General features: G+C 42.7%; 1 protein-coding gene across 1 annotated transcript; it reads right to left on the bottom strand.

Moving 5' to 3' along the window:
• Positions 1 to 9,420: 9,420 nt before the first annotated feature.
• sox8b (SRY-box transcription factor 8b) lies at positions 9,421 to 12,345 on the bottom strand. The gene is made up of 3 exons (XM_077230586.1): positions 11,745 to 12,345; positions 10,906 to 11,135; positions 9,421 to 10,814 (listed from the first exon to the last, which is right to left on the bottom strand). Exons 1-3 carry the CDS (start codon positions 12,152 to 12,154, stop codon positions 10,147 to 10,149), a joined length of 1,308 nt encoding a protein of 435 aa, XP_077086701.1. The 5' UTR covers positions 12,155 to 12,345; the 3' UTR covers positions 9,421 to 10,146.
• Positions 12,346 to 19,399: the final 7,054 nt, after the last annotated feature.

The following is a 19,399-nucleotide window of genomic DNA, read 5'->3' as shown; positions in this document are numbered from 1 at the left end:
TTACATCTTGCTTTTATCAACTATTAGTACAAACCTGTTGTAGCGGAACGCGACCGAATGTTGGCCAAAAATATACTGATGAGTTCAATGAAGTTTATTGTACATCCCACAAAAGATGAAGCGTCAATTTTACTCCAGAAAATCACTGTAAGAGCTGAATAAACACTGTACAGGAAGTCTGCATTAAAGTCTTATCCATAAACTCTCTCTCTCTCCCTTTCATTATCATCAACACTCAAAAACACTCATTACAACTAACAGTAAACAAATATATACACACCTTTTCAGGGGGTGCTTAATAAACGGGTAAACTGTATATCTGTAAAACAACTCCTATGATCTGTAATAAAGTGTGCGCTCACTTTCATTTCTGCCATGATCAATAACGTTAGGCCTATCGCTCCAGTAAATAAATTGAGCTATGTGGATTAATACATCCAGCTACACAACACCGACAACGCTTGGGAGACATTCTCGTCAGTGCAGCAATGGCGGATGTTTTCAACTCTCAACTCGCTGTGAACTCGATCAGGGCGGTTCTATGTTAAAACGGAAGTGCCTGTCAACACTCGTGGGCGGGGCCTGTGGGTGTAGTGACGTCACTAAACCCGTATTCTGAAAACATGTCGTTGGGAGACACTGCTTATGATTTATGGGGATTAAAAAAAAAGTAGTGGGTGGATTTTTATCACTGCAGGGTGGTTGTGTACACACACTGCCATCCCACATTTATGCCCAAACACCATGCAAAAGTGAATTTTGCATAATAGGTCCCCTTTAAGGAAAAAACTTAAGGCGCTTAAGGGGCACAGGTCCTCAGCATGCCTATGTGTACCTATGTGCTGTCTCAACAATCATCTTATGGTTCTTTGCAATGTGCAGATCACACATTGTGATGAGCCTGCTTCTTACTGGGTTCTGGATCATGACAATGTGGCATTACCGCGTAGAGTTGGAGGAAATTTAAATGACAATTGTCGCGTCGAACAACCTGGGAAAGCGTGGGGTGAACATCAGTGTTGGTCGATGTTAGTCTGGAAGATTGCAGCTTCAGCCATTGAGTACACTGAGAAAAGGTACCCACAACCTCCTGGAGACCAGACCTCGACCACAAAAGGTCAACCGATGGCTCGCGAGAACGAACATTCACAGCCACGTGGTACGAAACGTTCCCCACACCATCGACAAGGCTCATCAGGCCAAAAGACCTGTCATCCTTTTGTCCAAATTTTGTTATTGTTAAAAGGAGAGCCATGTCGATGTCCACATTGACAGAGAGGACAGACCGATTGAAGAGTTGAGCAATGTGTTGGTCCCTGTGAAGAATATTCATTCTCCCCAAAATTGACAGGTTGATCTTGAGGGTGCTTGGCCTCTCCAGATCCTCAGGAGGAAAACTCCTCAAACGAGCAGAGAAATTGTTAAACAGCACATTGATATCAATGCCGATTGTGTCAGGTATGGGGGTGATGGAAGGAGCGAGGACTCAATAATGGAGAGTTAAGGGCTTTATTAATTATAAAAAATTGGTTTGGTTTACGCTCTGTTGTTATGGATTGTCGTCACCGTCCCACGTTCTCATTGGTTTACGCTCTGTTATTATGTGTCGTCATCTCTGTCCTGCGTTCTCATTGGTTTACGCTCTGTTATTATGTGTCGTCATCTCTGTCCTGCGTTCTCATTGTTTACGCTCTGTTGTTATGGATTGTCGTCACTGTCCCGCGTTCTCATTGGTTTACGCTCTGTTTTTATGTATAGTCATCATTGTGCCGCGCTCTCATTGGTTTATGCTCTGTTATTATGTGTCGTCATCACCTTTCTTTCTTCTCTGTGATACTTTCTGCTGCTCCATAAGCGCCACTTACTGTCAGACAGTAGCTTTTCATTCTCATTCAGCTATTGTGTTCAGACCGTTGTGTAAATCATATGTTTTTACCCAGCATACACACAGTTGTACATGGATGATGAATGAAAAGCAGCTAATGTGCATTCTGAAAATGGAAACAAAATGTATTATTCTCTGTATGTTGAAGTGCCCGTGACAACAATATTGTGCTTGTTGTGTTTTTTTGTTTATGTTCATTATGTTTCAAATGGACACGTACACAGTATAATTTAAAAAAGATAAAGATCTCCCCAGCATTATACAGAGGAAAAGTAAAGAAATAAATGTAAAAACTCCAATATACAGTGATCTTAACATATGACAAGAGCTCTAATCAAAACTGGTATAATGCAGATGCCAAAGAAATCTGAGCCATCTATGCTGATGTTGTTTGAGCTGTAAAAAGTTGAAATACTTTATATAATGAGCCAGTTGAGGGCACTATAAACACATTTACATGACGATGATCACACCACATCGTTTGCTTTAGTAACCACTAGTAGAACAGGCTTTAATTGTAATTTTTTTTACTGTAGCTTGACTTCATTGTTGGTATCACTCCACAAGCTGTATTCATCACTGCTTGCTTTGCCTTCTTTTAGGAGCTATTCATTGGCAGAGCAAAAATGTACAAAAGTCCTTGATATTAGATTTCTTTATAGGACTGTTGTATACAAATAATATCACACTCAATGTACACTTTATCACTGTATTCGTCTGTAAATCAATGCATATCTTAAATAAGATATGAAAATGTTTTCTTTCTCTAGATGGAAATAAACCTGTGCAAAACATGTCACTTAACTCATACATGACTGTTTTACAATGCTGCAGCAATTTGAAGTATGTTAACATTAGCAGAGGCAGTGAGGTACCAGATACCCGTAAGAGAAGTTTGGTGACAGCTGAGGAAGAGTCACTTCAACACTTTCCCTGAGTTATTCCGTAAGTCCAGTATTTTCCACACGTGTTCCTGATGCTCAGCGGTAAAGCCCTCGACAGCTGAGATTGGTTCTAGCTCAACGCAGCTGTTTCCCGCGCTTATAGATGGAAATGATGGAAGAACTGTTGCCAAATACTTTCAATGGAAAGGCGCTAAAGCCTACTCGAAGTCGCTTAATGATGTAATACGCCAATTAGCATATTCATAATGACCACGCATCATTTGCATTCTGCCTAGAGTCAGCTCTTTACTTTTGTTTGCTTCTCTCCTACTCTTTGTGCTAACATACCGTATTTTAATCCAGACAAATTCAAAATGGGCCACTTGTCATCCGACTGCCACACACGAACATAAACAACAAAAACAACAACATTTACGGCAAAGATCTGTGGCTCCCCGTCTCTCCTTCCACTGTTGTCACTCCTTCTCATTTTCTTGAACTTGAGACCTGTGTGCTGCACCAGTGTCATTCGTTTGCACTCTTTCCTCCAGACTCACTCTGTTTTCACCATGCTCGTCACAATATTAACAGAAAAAAATAATGAATATCATATTATAAAAAGAATTCAGTCAGGATTGCTCGGTTTGATTAAGATTATTGTAGAGGATCTGAATGTTATTTGGTGGCAGGCTTCGCTCAGAAGGGTTCAGCTTCCAAGATGTCCACAAGCAAACCTCGCTGTCAGTGAACAGTTTAGGTGTGGGCGATATGACCAAATTCTTATTTCACAAAATGAGGAATTTTATTTCACGATAACTGTATAGTCTATATCACAATAAAATTTAGATATATTTTTAACATGGAAAAATGCGGTTTTACAGATACTAGACACGTGACTTTCAAATAAAAGTTTGGTATCAAAGAGCACACAGGTTCTTAACCGACGACGAGGACTTGACAGAGCAGCCATCAAGTGTTAGACAGTATTCTAGGTTGTTACGTGTGGAAGTTTTTTGTCCAATAAATAGAATCTCTGTTTTTTCAGAATTAAATAGTAGGACATTACTAGTCATCCAGTATTTTATATCAGCTATGCATTCCGTTAAATTGGTGAATTGGTAAGTTTCGTCAGGGCGTGAAGAAATATAGAGCTGAGTATCATCAGCATAACAGTGAAAACTAATGCCATGCTTCCTAATAATATCTCCTAACGGTAGCATGTACAGAGTGAACAGCAACGGTCCTAGTACTGAGCCTTGTGGTACGCCATACTGAACTTTTGACTGATAAGACATCTCTTCATTTACTGCTACAAACTGCCCAAAAGCAAACCTCACTGACTCACTCACCTCCCTCACTCACCTCCCCCGAACACAATGCTCGTATGTTTGGTTCTAAGATTGATCTTAATTCGTATGGAGCAACACAATCAGTACACACATTATTAAACAAATTCACCAATTAATTTGGAAAGAAATAGATGTAGACTTGATAATGTCAGTAAATTAATGAGGTTTAAATAATGATGAAAACAGCTTAATGAATTAGATGTTTTTACACGAGAATATTAACATTGGCCACACAGTATTTTTTCTTTTGGGAATCTGTTAATTACTTAAGTAAAATATATTTTGTGTAGTGCTATTTATTTTATTCCTTTTATATAGTTATTTCTGTTTTTCTCGGTTCACAGAAGCGCTGCAGGTGATGTGTCGGTGTGTGAATCCTCATGTTCTGATGTTAATGCTGCTATCTGCACATAAAGCATAAAGCCCTGAAAAAAAAATAATTGCGGCATTTTTAATGGGTCACAGACACCCATTTATTATAATTGAATTCAATTTTAATTTGACATTCTAATCTTAAAGATTAATGATCGACTAATGAGCTTCGGATGTCGGTCAGGAAAATAATCGAAACGATATGCTCTCATTACAATTCTCCACCAGATTTACTATGCTGCACGCAAGTTCACACTAACTGAACAACTTGTGTGCACGAGCTGAGACCTGACGTGAGATTTGATCGTACGGTTGTTTTGTAAATGAGGGCAATTGTCACATGCCATATATGTGCAGGATGACTCGGCTATAAAACTACTGTAAATGACTCTGGAATATGTTTAGTAAAACTTTTTGTGTAACCTTTTGTTTGTGTGTGTGCTTGTTTACATTATTTATGTATAACAACATTGGTATTACAATGTAAAAAGTGGTTTACGAGGACACTTTCTTTGTCCCTGTGAACCAAATGTTGTTGTTTTTTATTCTTTTTGAAAAGTTTTTCTGTGAGGTTTGTGTTTAAGATTTGGGTTAGAGGATAGAAAATATGATGATTTCAGTATTAAAACCATTATGAACTGCAATAGAAAACCATCTTCATCATTTATGTTTAAATTTCAGAAGGTTTTCATATGTTCCTTCATGTAACAGCCAGTGTAGATTTTAACTAAATTTGAGGCAAATATAACAGTACTGAAATGTATATATGTGTCAGCAAGGGTTGAGGACAGGCACACGAAGACGACGAATTTGGTAAATATGCTTTAATAAGCTTCAAAGATACATATAAATACAGGTTACTGAAGAAACACAAGCGCTAACGTAAACGTAGAGAACTAATGAGAACTGAAATAGAGTAACTTATGGTAATGGGGTGAACACAGCTGAAACTAATGACAAATCGTATTAGTAACCATGATGAAAAAACAAGGAGCGGGAAACCTGAACAAAGGAAAACAGGAATACTAACTAAAAAAACCAAGAAAGTGAAACTAAGAACAAACATAACTCTATATCCCTACCAATATGAGTCACTGCATGGGAAATAAAATATTTTTCTTTCTTTGGTATTGTGTTATCAAATTCAATAAAGTCTACAGTATAGAAGTGAGCTAAAAGTATAGCCACAATGGACCAAGCATCTTTGTATTGAGAGAGTGCGTTTAATCTCAAATGCATGTGTGTGTATAAAGCATGATCAAGGCTCAAGACATAAAATTCTTCATGCATCTTTCTGTGCTGAACACTGGAGTCCAGGAAAGAGGAGAGATTACTTTTATTTCTAACCCATTCTCTCTCAGATCTCTCACTTTCTCACTTCTGGTCTCTCTCTTTGTTTCTCCACCTCCGTCCTGTGAGGATATGAAAACTCTCAGCCAATGTTCCTCCCACACACTGAATTCCAGGGGCAGTGAAACACACTGATGGAGGTCTGAACAACACACACACACCTCCTGATAAATCTGCCTCTCACTTCTGCTGCTCATCAATGCATTTCCTCGGGGAAGACTGGTTATATTTCTGTGACAGAACTATCGTGTAGAAATAAATAGAAAATCCATTTGTTCAAGAGTACAATGAGGTAGTGGAACAATGAGTTGTCTTCCACAATATACGGTATGTTTGAAACTAAAAACCAGCATTAAATGTGATTATTCATAAAATGTGATCATATCATTTCAGTTATGATCATGATGAAACATCAATGATTCAATTTAATCAATCTGGTTGTCTGTTTGTGTAAAGATACAACTGAATGTCTTTAACATCAAACAAGTTCTAAAGATTAGAAAGCCAATGTTTTTAGTCTTTATGCTGATTGATCCACATTATACAGTATAATCTCTATAATCTGTGCATTCCATCCCAATTTGGCCATTGATATTTCTGACATGATTTTCACCTTCAGATATACTCCTCTTCTTCATTTTCTTCATATAACGTCAGAGCTAAATGTTTTACCAGTACATTTCAGCGATACACTGAAATTATGCAGGATGAATTAGCAAACTCATCTGTGACATTTTAGGTTTGGGGAATAAGGCGACATTACAGTTTTTCTCACTCGCTTTGGTACATTTCTCGAATCATTCTTAATATTTGCATAATGGTACACATTACTGTATGTTCCATTCACACAGCAGGGCTAGCCGAAAATGCGGCTGTGATTCCTGAAAATGTATGGGTGTAAGTTACAGAATGCAGTTGTCACTGCTGCAATCTCCCATATATAAAAATGATAATTAAAAAATTATGATTTTCGTGCAGCCAGTAGGGGGAGATTTAAGTGACAAACAACACCAAATAAGACGCACAAAGCAACATAGAACGCTTGCTGAAGACCAGAAAGCTGACGCCTTTTATAGCTTACGCATCGCTGTCACATGATGCAACACCAATCGAGATTGGACTAGCTCCATACAGGCTTCAGACGCTGAAGGTGTTCCCCAAAGTGTCGTCTTTCGACGCAACGCGAGTTCCCTTGAAAGGGAACAGTCCTCGGATCTGATCTGTGGTACGATCTATCTCAAGGTTAACATTTTGAACTTGAGCTGCAAGACTGACTGATTCAGTAAATCTAGTAATGTATTACAACAATCTAGCCTTGAGATCATAAATGTGTGAATTAACTTTCCTGCATTTGGCATGCATATGTCATAATTTAGAGATATTTTTATTATGGCAAAGCACAGGAAATGCTATAAATGCGCTTTCAAATGAAAGATTGCTATCTGACTGACAACAAAGACTTGAGAGAGCTTCTGAATTTAGAAATATCTGAATTAAATAGGAACTAGTCATCCAATTTTAAATTTCAGCTATACATTTAGTTAGTTTTGTGAATTGGTATGCTTTGTCAGGCCTCAAATAAATATAGAGTTGAGTATTGTCAGTGAAACAGTGATAATTAAATCCATGTTTTTTAATGATATCTCCCAAGGGTAGCATGTACAGGGTGAAAAGCAACGGTCCTAGTACTGGGCCTTGTGGTACTCCATACTGAACTGATCGATATGACATCTCTTCATTTACTGCTACAAACTGATGATGATCAGATAAATTTGAGCTATACCAATGGAAATGTTGTTTTGGAAATGTCTGAAACTGTTGATGCTTTATTTCTTGTCAATTTAACCACTGTATCAAATAAAAACATAGGGTTGTGTTGGTGTTCTTTAAAGAGAGTCGAAAAGTATGCAATCGTGTGTTTGCTTTACCCATAACTTGTGTTTCACTGTGCAGATGCAGTAAGTAATGATTTCTAATCTAGAGGATGTTTGAGAGTGAAATGAGCACTTGATTTAATGCACTTGAGTCACGTCTGCTCTCTCTTAAGAGTTCCTCCACAAACTATCAGGCCAACACAAGAGGAAATGAGAGTTTAACAGAGAAAAACAAGTCTTCCTAAAGCCACCCACATCCCATCTGCTCATTAATTATCAGTTTTATTATTATCATCACTGTTGTCACGATTATGAGCTGAAGTTTTCCTAATTGCCATACTGGTCATCGGACTGTATCTCAGTTAAACATTACAGTATGGAAAAAAATCCACCCGTGTGCATGTAATCATCCATTCACATCCCCCCTAATGACTGTCAGTTTTTCTGCCCCTCCATTTTCTGTCCAATTAATTCTTTTCTTACTTGCCGGAGAAAGAGAGACAATAGAGCCCTCCACTACATAATAGAATAGATCATTAAAATTCAGCCGTTCTTTGCAGTGGCACCGTGCTTCCTCCCTGGACCGCTTGGCATGAATGCCAGACCTCGCTTTGAAATTCTACCCAGCAGACCACATGCAGTCCCAGACACTTCTCATCCCTTCAGTACTCGCAGAATAACTCTGAATCTACCCCACACCAGAGGTTTCTGAGCCGCTGACATATATTTCCATGGTTTTCATGTGTTCACACTGTAAAGTTTCTGTCCTGACAAACATGCCGTTTGTCATTTAGTATGATTAAAATATGAAATATCTATGTGAAACATGAGTATGATTTACCTCTTTGTGTCAACGATTGACAGACAGTTATGGACAGATGTGTAATTCTCTTAAAGCACATCTTTAAAAAAATAAATAAAGATGCAACATTGATAATTCTCAGAAACAATGCATGGTCACAGATGAGAAAAGCTTGCAAGGAAAATAAGTTTCCTCTCGTATCTATTCATTTGTTTGAAATAAACAGCACTAAAATATTCTCACTGCCTAAACGGTCTTTAAACATCCATCCATTTTCTAAATCGCTTGTACTTTATAGGGTTAAAAACTTTAAACTGTTTATGTCTTATAAAATCTCAACTGAAATGTTATCATAATTAGTTATGGTGCTAAAATGACCTTTTGTTTAATAAAGTCATGGCACCCCTTCTTGACACTGACAGCTGCTGCTTTCTTGCAGATGTAAGACAAACTCCCGCAGCTGCTGGGAACAGTGACTTATTATTTCCCAAAGCAAAAACAATGATTTAAGATCTTTTGGTTATGGTATATATCTATATATAAATTATGTATGTATGTAAAAGCTCTTTATTTAACCAAATTATATTTCAGTACTTTGTGTGCAGAAAATTATGCTAATTTTTATTAAGAAATGTTCTCACAAAAACAAAAGGCTCTAAAACAAGCTAAATGCAATAAAAGGAGCACAACAAAAATGAAACATCACTGAACTTACTTAAGCTGGACTGTGACGCTATTTTCTTATACACACAAACTTTGTTGCATTATTTCCCTGTTATCTCTATAAAGCTGCTTTGAAACAATTTGTTTTGTAAAAAGCGCTATACTGTATATAAAAATAAAGATGACTTGACTTGACACAATAGTAGCCATCAGCTTAGATAGTCAAAGTTTAGACAGTAAGTTTTAAGAGAAAGTTTTATTTTTTTACACAAATATTGTCAGCAATTACTGTTAGACAATGTTAGAACAATGTAGAGTAAACACTGTTTTGTGTGTTTGTTTCACAGCCTAAAATATAATCAAAATTTTCAACTGATTGCTGTATAATTAATTTTTATTTTATTAATTCAAGGCAGTCAATGACAATAAGCATGTGATATCAATGACTGGTGATGTTAAAAATGCAATTATTAATGAACTTACAGCAAATTAAGAGCCTTTGACATGTTAAAGAGCTCACTGAAATTATGCACACATAAAAAGACAATAAAAATAATATTTCATTGCCAACCATTTATGTCACCCATTATTTTTCTGAGTTATCTTGTGACTGCTGAGCTGAACACAAAACAAGGTTTTTCTGCAGATATCACTCACAGATATATTTCCCCACAGGAGTACTCTCAAAAATAACGATTCAACCAACTAAATCAAATGACGGTCCAACAAAATACGCCTGTGATTATCAAAAGGAAACATTTGTAAGTCCTGTAACTGGATTTCAGCTGGGTGTACAGGCACAAATTCACACATTTAGCACCAACAGTCAATGTTTGGATGTGTGTGAGCAATCGAATGATGAGGAAAAATCAGCAGGCACTTATTTCAGAGTTAGTTGGCACAAATCCCCTCAGCTAATGCAGTCCTTTATCATGATAACGGACACAGCACAACAGCGCGCTGGGCCTCATTGCCTGGATAACGTGGTGTAAATGGGCTGGTCCCAGTTGGTGTTGGGACTGTGGGATGGGGGAATGGACAAGCTGTTGAGGTACGGTCTCCGTGAGGAATGGAAGAATGGGTACTGGTAGAGGCCGGACGGGTAGCTGGAGTAAGGGCTGTAATAGCTGGAGCTCTGAAGGTCTGTATAGTCACACTGAGTGCTGGTGAACGCATGTGGGCTGTAAACGCTGTACTCAGAGTGAGAGGGCGAGGGCGAGGGCTCGCTGTAGTGACTCGGGCTCAACTGCTCAGTTTTAATGTGAGCTCTGTGCATGTTCACTTCACTTGTGCCCGGTGACAAGGATGCCACGGGCCCTTTGCGACTCCAGGACGCCCCGTTGCTGTAAGATGAGGCGTAAGCGCTGGCGTTCTGCCCGTGAACGTGCTCTGAGGTAATCGCCGTCGAAACATGGCCGGTGAGAGGCAAGTATTGGTCAAACTCGTGCACATCGAAGGTTTCGATGTTGCTGATGACGTCTGTGCTGAGCTCAGAAATGTCAACATTGCTGAAGTCGATATTCTGTCGACTGCTGTCGAGCAAACGTCTTCCTTCATGCTTTGAATCTTGCTTTCCTCCATGATGGAGGTCTGTTTTGGGTGTTGTTGGGGGTGTCGGGGGTCCATGAGGCTGGCCTACGGATAATCACCACAAAATGATGCTTCGAGTTTTATTTTATTTTAAATGCCATGCATACTATAAATTGCTGAAGAGTGTGTATCTCACCTATATGATCAGAGATATGATCTGAGGAACTTGCCAATCGCCCCATTCCGGGTTCAGCTTTATACATGTGATGGGCGAGATCAACGCCGACATCACACTCGCTCTGACCGGGCTTCACTCCCTTCCGTCGCCTCGGCTGGTACTTATAATCCGGGTGATCTTTCTTGTGCTGAACTCTCAGTCTTTCGGCTTCTTCCACAAACGGCCTCTTTTCATTCTCCGTCAGCAGTCTGTTGAGTGACATAATTTTCAATCATAACTCACTTTCAGAGTGTTATTCATCAATTAGTTTAGGAATCGACTAAAGAGGGATCAAGTCGGGACTCGGTTTAAGTGCCATACATGGAAGCGCTGCCTATTAGGATACAGTTCTGACAGCATTCAGTCTTTAAACACAAAATCTGTATTCACTGAATAAGGAACTTCAGACCAAAAGATACTGAAAAAGTATAAACTTTACTTAATATTACGTCCAAAGTAAATATGTAATAATAGTAACAATGCTCTAAAATAAAAAGCTCTGACTTAGAGAGCATACCCAGTGTATATAATACATAATAATATAGAAGTCAAGTTAACTGAAGAAGGTTTATATCCAGAGCTTCAGATTTTTCAAGGGTTAATAATACAAGGGTGTTATCTCCATACATTTTTTTATTAATTTAAATATTTATTTATGTCAGGTTATGTCAATATTTACAAAGAACAAAGAAAACTTTAGGATGCCCATGTCACTCTTTCGTATAAAAAATCCTTTATTATCAGATGGCTACTTACAAAAAAATCGATCTATTAACACATCTACTAAAACTATGATGATCACAGTAAGCATCTGTTACCTCCAGAGTTTCCCGAGTGTTTTGCTGAGCTCGGCGTTGTGCAGGTGCGGATACTGATCCGCCAGTTTCCTGCGCGCGGCTTGAGCCCAAACCATGAACGCGTTCATGGGTCTCTTGACGTGCGGTTTGCTCTTGCTGGAGCCGCTGCCTCGCGCTGGCATGGGCAATAGAGACCAGTCATAACCCTTCAGAACCTGCGACACCGCATCTCTGATACACGCCGGGAACCTGTCAGCCTCATCCTCCAGCTTTTTACCCATCCTCGTAATCATGAGTGAAGTGTGTGTGGTAGACCCAGCGGGAGATGATGAAGACGCGTCCGAGTCCGAGTCTTCCGGGAACATCGAGCTGCATGACCCGGCCGGGCTGCTCGGAGTCTCCGCGCTGGACTTATCCTGCTCCTCGGTCATTCTCACTTATGATTTAAACACGAGATACTCAAATCCAACTTTTTTAGTGTTTTTCCAAAATCCACAAAGTTTCAGTCCATCCGAGATGATGCCTCAAGGATAGAGCTCATCTGTTAATATGACTTTGAAGCTCTTTACGCGAAGACTGTGCGTGTGAGCGTGTGTGTGTGTGTTACTCCTCCTGCCGCCTCTCGTTGGTGGACTGAGTGGCCATAATCAGTTTCGATTGGTTAACCACATTTCACAATGTTTCACTTCAATTTTATTTATTTATTTTCTTTCTTTCTCTTTTACATTACCAGAAACTTTGCAAAACATTGCAAAACAAAATAGTAAATATACATATTTATATGTAAATATTAGAAAATGTAAGATATAGGCCCACGTTTATTTGTTTGGTTTAACTGTGTTAGTATTCACTTACACTTTTGACATTAAAAAGTAAATACAGTAAAAGTACAATTATTCATTTAGGGGGGGATTCAGGGTGAATGGGACACTTTTTCCAAGTCATCTTAATGGCAAAATCACCCTGAATTCACCCCTAAATTAATAATTGTTTATATTACCCAGGTGAAAAATATGTACTTTTAAATGTATAAAAAATCGATTATAGTATATTTGTATTGTAGGGCCTACTAAAAACATACTAGTACATTTTTAGTACATGTAATAGTACGTCTTTTTCACCTGGGTAATTTCTAATTGATGCCATATTGTGACTGAAAATATGACATCCCTGTCTTTTACTGTATTTACTTTTTAATGTCAAAAGTTTAAGTGAATACTAACACAGTTAAATCAAAAACAAATAAACGTGCTTCTTATCTTCTATTTCAAAAATATATAATCAATCTGAATTCACCCCTATACAGGGGCGGAGTGGCAATCGGGAGAGTCGGGACTTTTCCTGGTGGGCCGGTAGTGTTTTGAGGGCCAGTTTGATAATAGTTATACATTGGAAGTTCTTAGCAACACCATCCGTTGCCCGCCTGTCAAACTGTACAGCCTCTCTGCTCAACCCGTAAATAAATGGACCGATCCACAATTTTGTTTGTGTTCTTAAATGGTCTATTGGTAGATCTTTTGCCAAGCGTGTCAGAGGTTACGGATTCTAATCCGCACTCGTATAGTTTTTTTTTCTCGCATCAACACTGAATATGTTCATCAGTGGTTACAGTCTATATCAAGCAGGGACACGTTTGTGTGCATTTTATTTTGTGATTTCACCGGAATGAATAGAGAGTCTCCGCGACAGCGATAGATTGAAGCACGTCCGAGTGAAGACTGCACGAGCCACAAGAGAGAACGTCCCGGGTTACGTATGTAACCCTAGTTCCCCGAAGGGACGGACGCTGCGTGAAATCGCAGCGGGAACGCCCTCAGCGTGACGCGTCTGAAGCATGAATGAAATCAGTCAATGGAGAGAATGAGCGTACGGCGAGTGACGTCATCGACCAGGAAGCTATAAATATCCCCTGAGTACACAACACGCCAGCTTAAAAGTTACTGAAGCAGCGACCCAAGGGGATGCCGAGAGTATGGCAGGACACGCAGCGTCCGTCCCTTCGGGGAACTAGGGTTACATACGTAACCCGGGACGTTCCCCTTCAGGGACTACCGCTGCGTGAAATCGCAGTGAGAACGCAATACCCACATCCCCATACGACCAAATCCCCGTCGTGTGTCATTAGGAGACACAAACCGACGAGAGAACCTGAGCCCCGGGAGTGGAGCTAAGATCGAGGGAATAAAATCTAACGAAAGTGTGCGGTGAGGACCAGCCTGCCGCATCACAAACGTCCTGAAGAGAAGCTCCTGAAAGAAGAGCTGTAGAAGCAGCCATACTCCGGGTGGAATGAGCCCTTACAGCCAAAGTGAAGGCTGATGGGCCGAACCATAAGCAAGTGGGATGGCCTCGACCACCCACTTGCTCATCCTTTTTCTAGATGCAGGACACCCTTTCTTAGGTGACCCAAACAGACGAACATTTGTTCCGATCTCCTCCACAGGGCAGCTCTGTGGACGTAAGCATCAAAACCCAAACTGGGCACAGCAAATTAATTTTCTCCTGGTCTGACGTCAGAAAAGGCGGAGGACAGAAAACCTGCAGAACTATAGGTCTAACTGAAACAGTTGGAACTTTAGGAACATAACCTGGTCTCGGAAAGAGAAAGGCCTTAACCAACCAGGAGCAAATTCCAGGCACGAGGGAGCCACCGAAAGTGCTTGAATATCTCCAATTCTTTTTAGAGATGAGATAGCGAGAAGAAGGATAGTCTTTAGAGTAAGAAACTTTTCCGAAACTTCCTCGATGGGCTCGAAAGGAGCAAGGGAGAGACCTTCTAAGATGACGGCCAGATCCCAAGCTGGTACCCTTGTGCGAACTGCAGGCCTCAGCCTCAAGGTGACACGAAGGAAGCGAGACATAAGCGGGTGTTTCCCGAGGGAACCTCCACTTGAAGGGGTGTGGTAAGCAGTTAAGGCCGCCCCATAAACCTTCAGTGTGGAGTGGGATAACCCTGTGGAGAGACGGTCCTGCAGGATATCCAGGACTGTACCAACCGGGCAGTTAACTGGGTCCCTGGCGCTCTCCACACCAAGAGGTGAAAAGTTTCCACCTCGCGGCATATAACTTCCTCGTGGAGGGAGCTCTGGATCGGAGGATGGTCTCAACGACCTCAGCCGAGAGACCAGAATCTATGAGCTGGGCCCCCTCAGAGGCCAAGCCCACAGCCTCCATAGCTCTAGACGGGGGTGAAGGATCGACCCACTCGCCTGAGAGAGCAGATCTCTCCTGATCGGTATCTCTAGGGGAGAGCCGTTGAGGAGAGACACTAGGTCCGCAAACCATACCCGGGCCGACCAGAACGGGGCTATTAGCAGGAGACTGAGCCCGTCCCGGCGAACCCTCTCCAGAACTCCTGGGAGCAGAGCGATCGGGGGAAAAGCGTACAGACGTGACCTCGGCCACGGATGTACCATCGCATCCAACCCCAGCGGGGCTGGATGGCTGAGAGAGAACCACAGCGGGCAGTGTGATGTTTCTCGAGAAGCAAATAGGTCTACCTCGGCAAGACCGAAATGTTTCCATAGGAGTTCCACCACCTCGGGGTGAAGACTCCATTCCCCGGGCCTCGGCCCCTGTCTTAACAGGATGTCTGCCCCCTGATTTAAATACCCCGGGAGATAAAAGCTCTCAGAGAAAGAATTTTCCCCTGGGACCATAGAAGGATCTGACGTGCCAGTTTGTAAAGCGGGCGAGAACGCAAACCCCCCTGATGGTTGATATAAGAAACCACCGATGTGTTGTCTGTCTGGACAAGAACATGGTGGCCCCTTAGGTCTGGGAGGAAGTGTTTCAGAGCCTGAAACACCGCCAACATCTCTAGGCAGTTTAAGTGCCACAGACGATGATGGTCCTCCCACAGACCATGAGCCCACCCGTGAGAGAGGCATCTGTCATTAGCATAACGCGACGACAAGGAGCTCCTAACACAGGGCCTTGGGACAGAAACCAAGGATCTTTCCACATGATCAGGGCGTGATGACACCGTCGCAAACTCACGATCATGCGAAGCGGATTTCCCCTCGGGGAGAATCCCTTGGTCCTGAGCCACCACTGTAACAGTCTCATATGCAAGAGGCCAAGAGATATCACGTTGGACGCAGCTGCCATGAGACCTAGCAGTCTCTGGAACTGTTTTACAGTGGATGACTGGCCTAGCTTGACCTGATCTACTGCAGCGAGAATCAAAGCAATACGAGCAGGTGACAATCGTGCCTGCATCGTCGTTGAATCCCACACTACACCTAGAAAAGTGGTTCTCTGTAATGGAGAAAGAACACTCTTTTTGGCGTTGAGCCTCAGCCCCAGTCACTTGATATGAGCAAGAACGACATCTCGGTGCCGAACCGCCTGTTGTTCCGATTGAGCTAGAATCAAGCAATCGTCTATTTAGTACAGAAAGCGGATGCCCTGTAACCTCAGCGGGGCTATAGCAGCATCCGTACACTTCGTGAATGTTCGGGGTGACAGTGCTAGGCCGAACGGAAGAACCCGATATTGGTACGCTTCGCCCCCGAAAGCGAACCTCAGGAACTTCCTGTGTTGAGGGAGGATAGATACATGGAAGTAAACGTCCTTTAGATCTATCATGACAAACCAGTCCTCGGATCTGATTTGAACATCCCCAGTGACAGACACAGCGCCCTGTAACGTACTGGCAGGGAACAGCTGGTCTGGGCACTCCGCAACCCTCCTCGGAGGGGGCGAGCGTCCCTCGGGAAATCGCTCGCCGAGTCTCTCTACGCCCTGTGAAGGCAGGGTTAGTAGAGCAGACCACTGAGGGCATCGGAAAAGACAGGGCACCGTGTTCTTGTGCAGTGAACTCAGGTCTTTCACGATAGGGACCACCCTCAGAACCCTGACGTTCAGCACGTCAGGATTTTTTTTTTTTCGATGAAGTAGTATCCTAACTCCCTGCTGGGTGGGGGACCCATTCCGCCAGGAACTCTACTAAGGGAACCAGCCTCTCGAGGCTGGCCTCCGGATGAACATCCCGAGTGACAGACACAGTGCCCTGTAACATACTGGCAGGAAACAGCTGGTCTGAGCACTCCACAACCCTCCTTGGAGGGGGCGAGCGTCCCTCGGGAAATCGCTCGCCGAGTCTCTCTACGCCCTGTATAGGCAGGGTTAGTAGAACAGACCCCTGAGGGCATCGAGAAAGACAGGGCACCGTGTTTTTGTGCGGTGAACTCAAGTTTTTCCCGATGGGGACCACCCTCAGAGTCCTGACGTTCAGCCCGTCAGGTCTTTTTCGACGCGGCCTTTCTGGCGACAATGACTGTCCTCAGATCAGTCCTGCCCCGAGAAGGCCGCGCCGGAGAGCACCCCGCCTCGTCCCTCCAGTTTCTCTGCAGGGGGGCACGAGACGTGACACTCCGCTTCTGCTGTGCTCTTTTTGAAGACGAACTCGACGAAAGACTTTGCTCTGGTTGAACATTCTGCGTGACAGACACAGTGCCCTGTAACAGCGCACCGGCAGGGAACGACTGGTCTGAACACACTAGAACCCTCCTTAGAGGCGGCGAGCGTCCCTCGGGAAAGCACTCGCCAGACCCTTCTACGCCCTGTTTCGGCAGGGTTAGTAGGACGGGCCCCTGAGGGCGCCGGGAGAGACAGGGCACCCTTAAGGGAGGTGAACGCAAGCCTCTCTCGGCGGGGACCCCCCTCAGATTTCCTTTGAGCAGGTTGGCCTGAAAAGCCTGCATAAAAGTCATCGTATGCAAACATGCAGCCGCCTGCCGAGCCACCGAGTAAGCCTTCCCCACCAGCACAGAGGTATATATATTTATTTATTTATTTATTTTTTGGTGGAAGAGCCGGTGCTTTAAGTGAAGACGATGAAGCAGGAGAGAGATAGCTCGCAAGCGTCTCCTCCGCCTACAGTATCGTCACATAACCAGCAGATTTAGCACCAACAATGTTACCATAAGCATTGGACTGATTTGTGTAAATTCTGCTTGAAACCGGTCTAACCCAGGTCTTTGAAACCTCAGCATGAAGATCTGGGAAGAACGGTAAGCACCGGCTAGAAGGTTGAGGTCGTGCAGACAGAAATCTATCATCTAGATTGCTTTTAATTCTAGAAACCTGTCTATCAGCTGGCCACTCGATACTGTTATATTTTTTTTTTTTTTTTTTTTTTAGCTTTTCAACAGCCCGAGATAATACATCCATCAAACCTTCTTCATTTGCAGTATAATGTGATAAACTAGTTTTCTCTGATAATAAACTTAATTTCGACATCCAGCTCCTCAGAACTGGAAAATCTCAATTCAACATCATCATGTGCCTCCACCCGGGCAGAAGTAACCGCCGCAGCGCGTGCTTCCAGAGCCGGGTGAGAGGCACTAGATCTCGTAGGAGATAGCTGAGATAGGGCGGAGCCCGTCTCAACGTCGCCAGCGAGATCCATCTGCGAGCCCCAAGACAAGCGCCGCCGCTCTGCCTCAACAGAAGCGGGACCCGAGCCTCGGGGAGCTCGCAGCAAATCACTCTCCTCGAAGAGCGATCGCCGCGAGCGCAGAGTTCTCAAGGGAAAACGCTCGCAATGCTGACAATCGACTCCCTCGAGAGCCGACTGGGCATGCTGAACTCCCAAACAAGCTACACATAACTCGTGAGAATCCCCACCCGTGATGTGCCGAGTACAGGGGGGAACACACTTCTTATACTGCTCGCTCATATTGGTTTTTTTATATAAAATATATATAGTGAAAACTCCTGACAAAACAGACAAACACAATCGACAGATTCAGACACACACAGAGCTGCTGAAGTAACTAAAAGCTGGCGTGTTGTGTACTCAGGGGATATTTATAGCTTCCTGGTCGATGACGTCACTCGCCTTACGCTCATTCTCTCCATTGACTGATTTCATTCATGCTTCAGACGCGTCACGCTGAGGGCGTTCCCGCTGCGATTTCACGCAGCGGTAGTCCCTGAAGGGGAACACTGTATCCATGCAACCGATTGCCGCAGCAACGAGCACTCAGCTTGATTTCAAAAACAACACATTTTAGCGCTAGATCTCTTCAATGCTCTTCAAGTTAACTGGAGGTGTTTTATTTATTTGTATTAGGTACATCCGTGCCTCAATGTTTCAATAAGTGGTGGGGGACAAATAAACCCTGAGAAAAAGTGGTGGGACGCGACTTTACTGAATCTAAACAAATCAATCTAACCATAGATGTGAGCAGTAGGCTAGTGGTGGCTTTCTTAATCTATTTTGCAATGGTTGTCATTAAAAACCGGTGGTCTACGAAATTTCCCGGTAGATTTTTTGGTCCCACTCCGCCCCTGTATAAAACATGCAGTATGGGGGAAATATATTTATAAAACTTAAAAAGCATAGGTGTCAGGGTTCTGTCACTTCTGTCTAGTCTATTTCTTAGTTTTGTGACAGAGCTCTGACGCTCCTGTTTTGTCATGTCCTTGTGCTTTGAGCAGCCGTGCGCTCTCTTGTCTGTGTGCCTTGTTACATGTGCGAGTTCGCTCGGGCCGTACGCTGTTCTGTCCACGTGTGTTGTGTTTTGTGTAGCACGCGGTTTGTGTTTACATCGGCCGTGTGCTTTCCTATTGTGTTTTGTCTTGTGCTGTGTAGCACGCAGGTTGTGTTTTACACTAGCTGTGTGCTTTCATATTATCATGTTTTGTGTGAACACGTGGCTAATGAG

This window comes from Siphateles boraxobius, unplaced genomic scaffold, assembly GCF_051911475.1.
Source record: "Siphateles boraxobius isolate OS27281-9 unplaced genomic scaffold, OSU_SipBor_1 15, whole genome shotgun sequence".
Taxonomy (NCBI): Eukaryota; Metazoa; Chordata; class Actinopteri; order Cypriniformes; family Leuciscidae; genus Siphateles; species Siphateles boraxobius.
This window is presented reverse-complemented; position numbering and strand designations above follow the sequence as displayed.

What these genes read in the sequence shown, in the direction of transcription:
- sox8b (XM_077230586.1), bottom strand. Translation starts at nt 12,154, where the DNA reads ATGACCGAGGAGCAGGATAAGTCCAGCGCGGAGACTCCGAGCAGCCCG. An exon ending in ACACTCGGGAAACTCTGGAG is followed by an intron (nt 11,136 to 11,744) that starts GTAACAGATGCT and finishes GTCACTCAACAG; the next exon opens with ACTGCTGACGGAGAATGAAA. An exon ending in TCATATCTCTGATCATATAG is followed by an intron (nt 10,815 to 10,905) that starts GTGAGATACACA and finishes GATTATCCGTAG; the next exon opens with GCCAGCCTCATGGACCCCCG.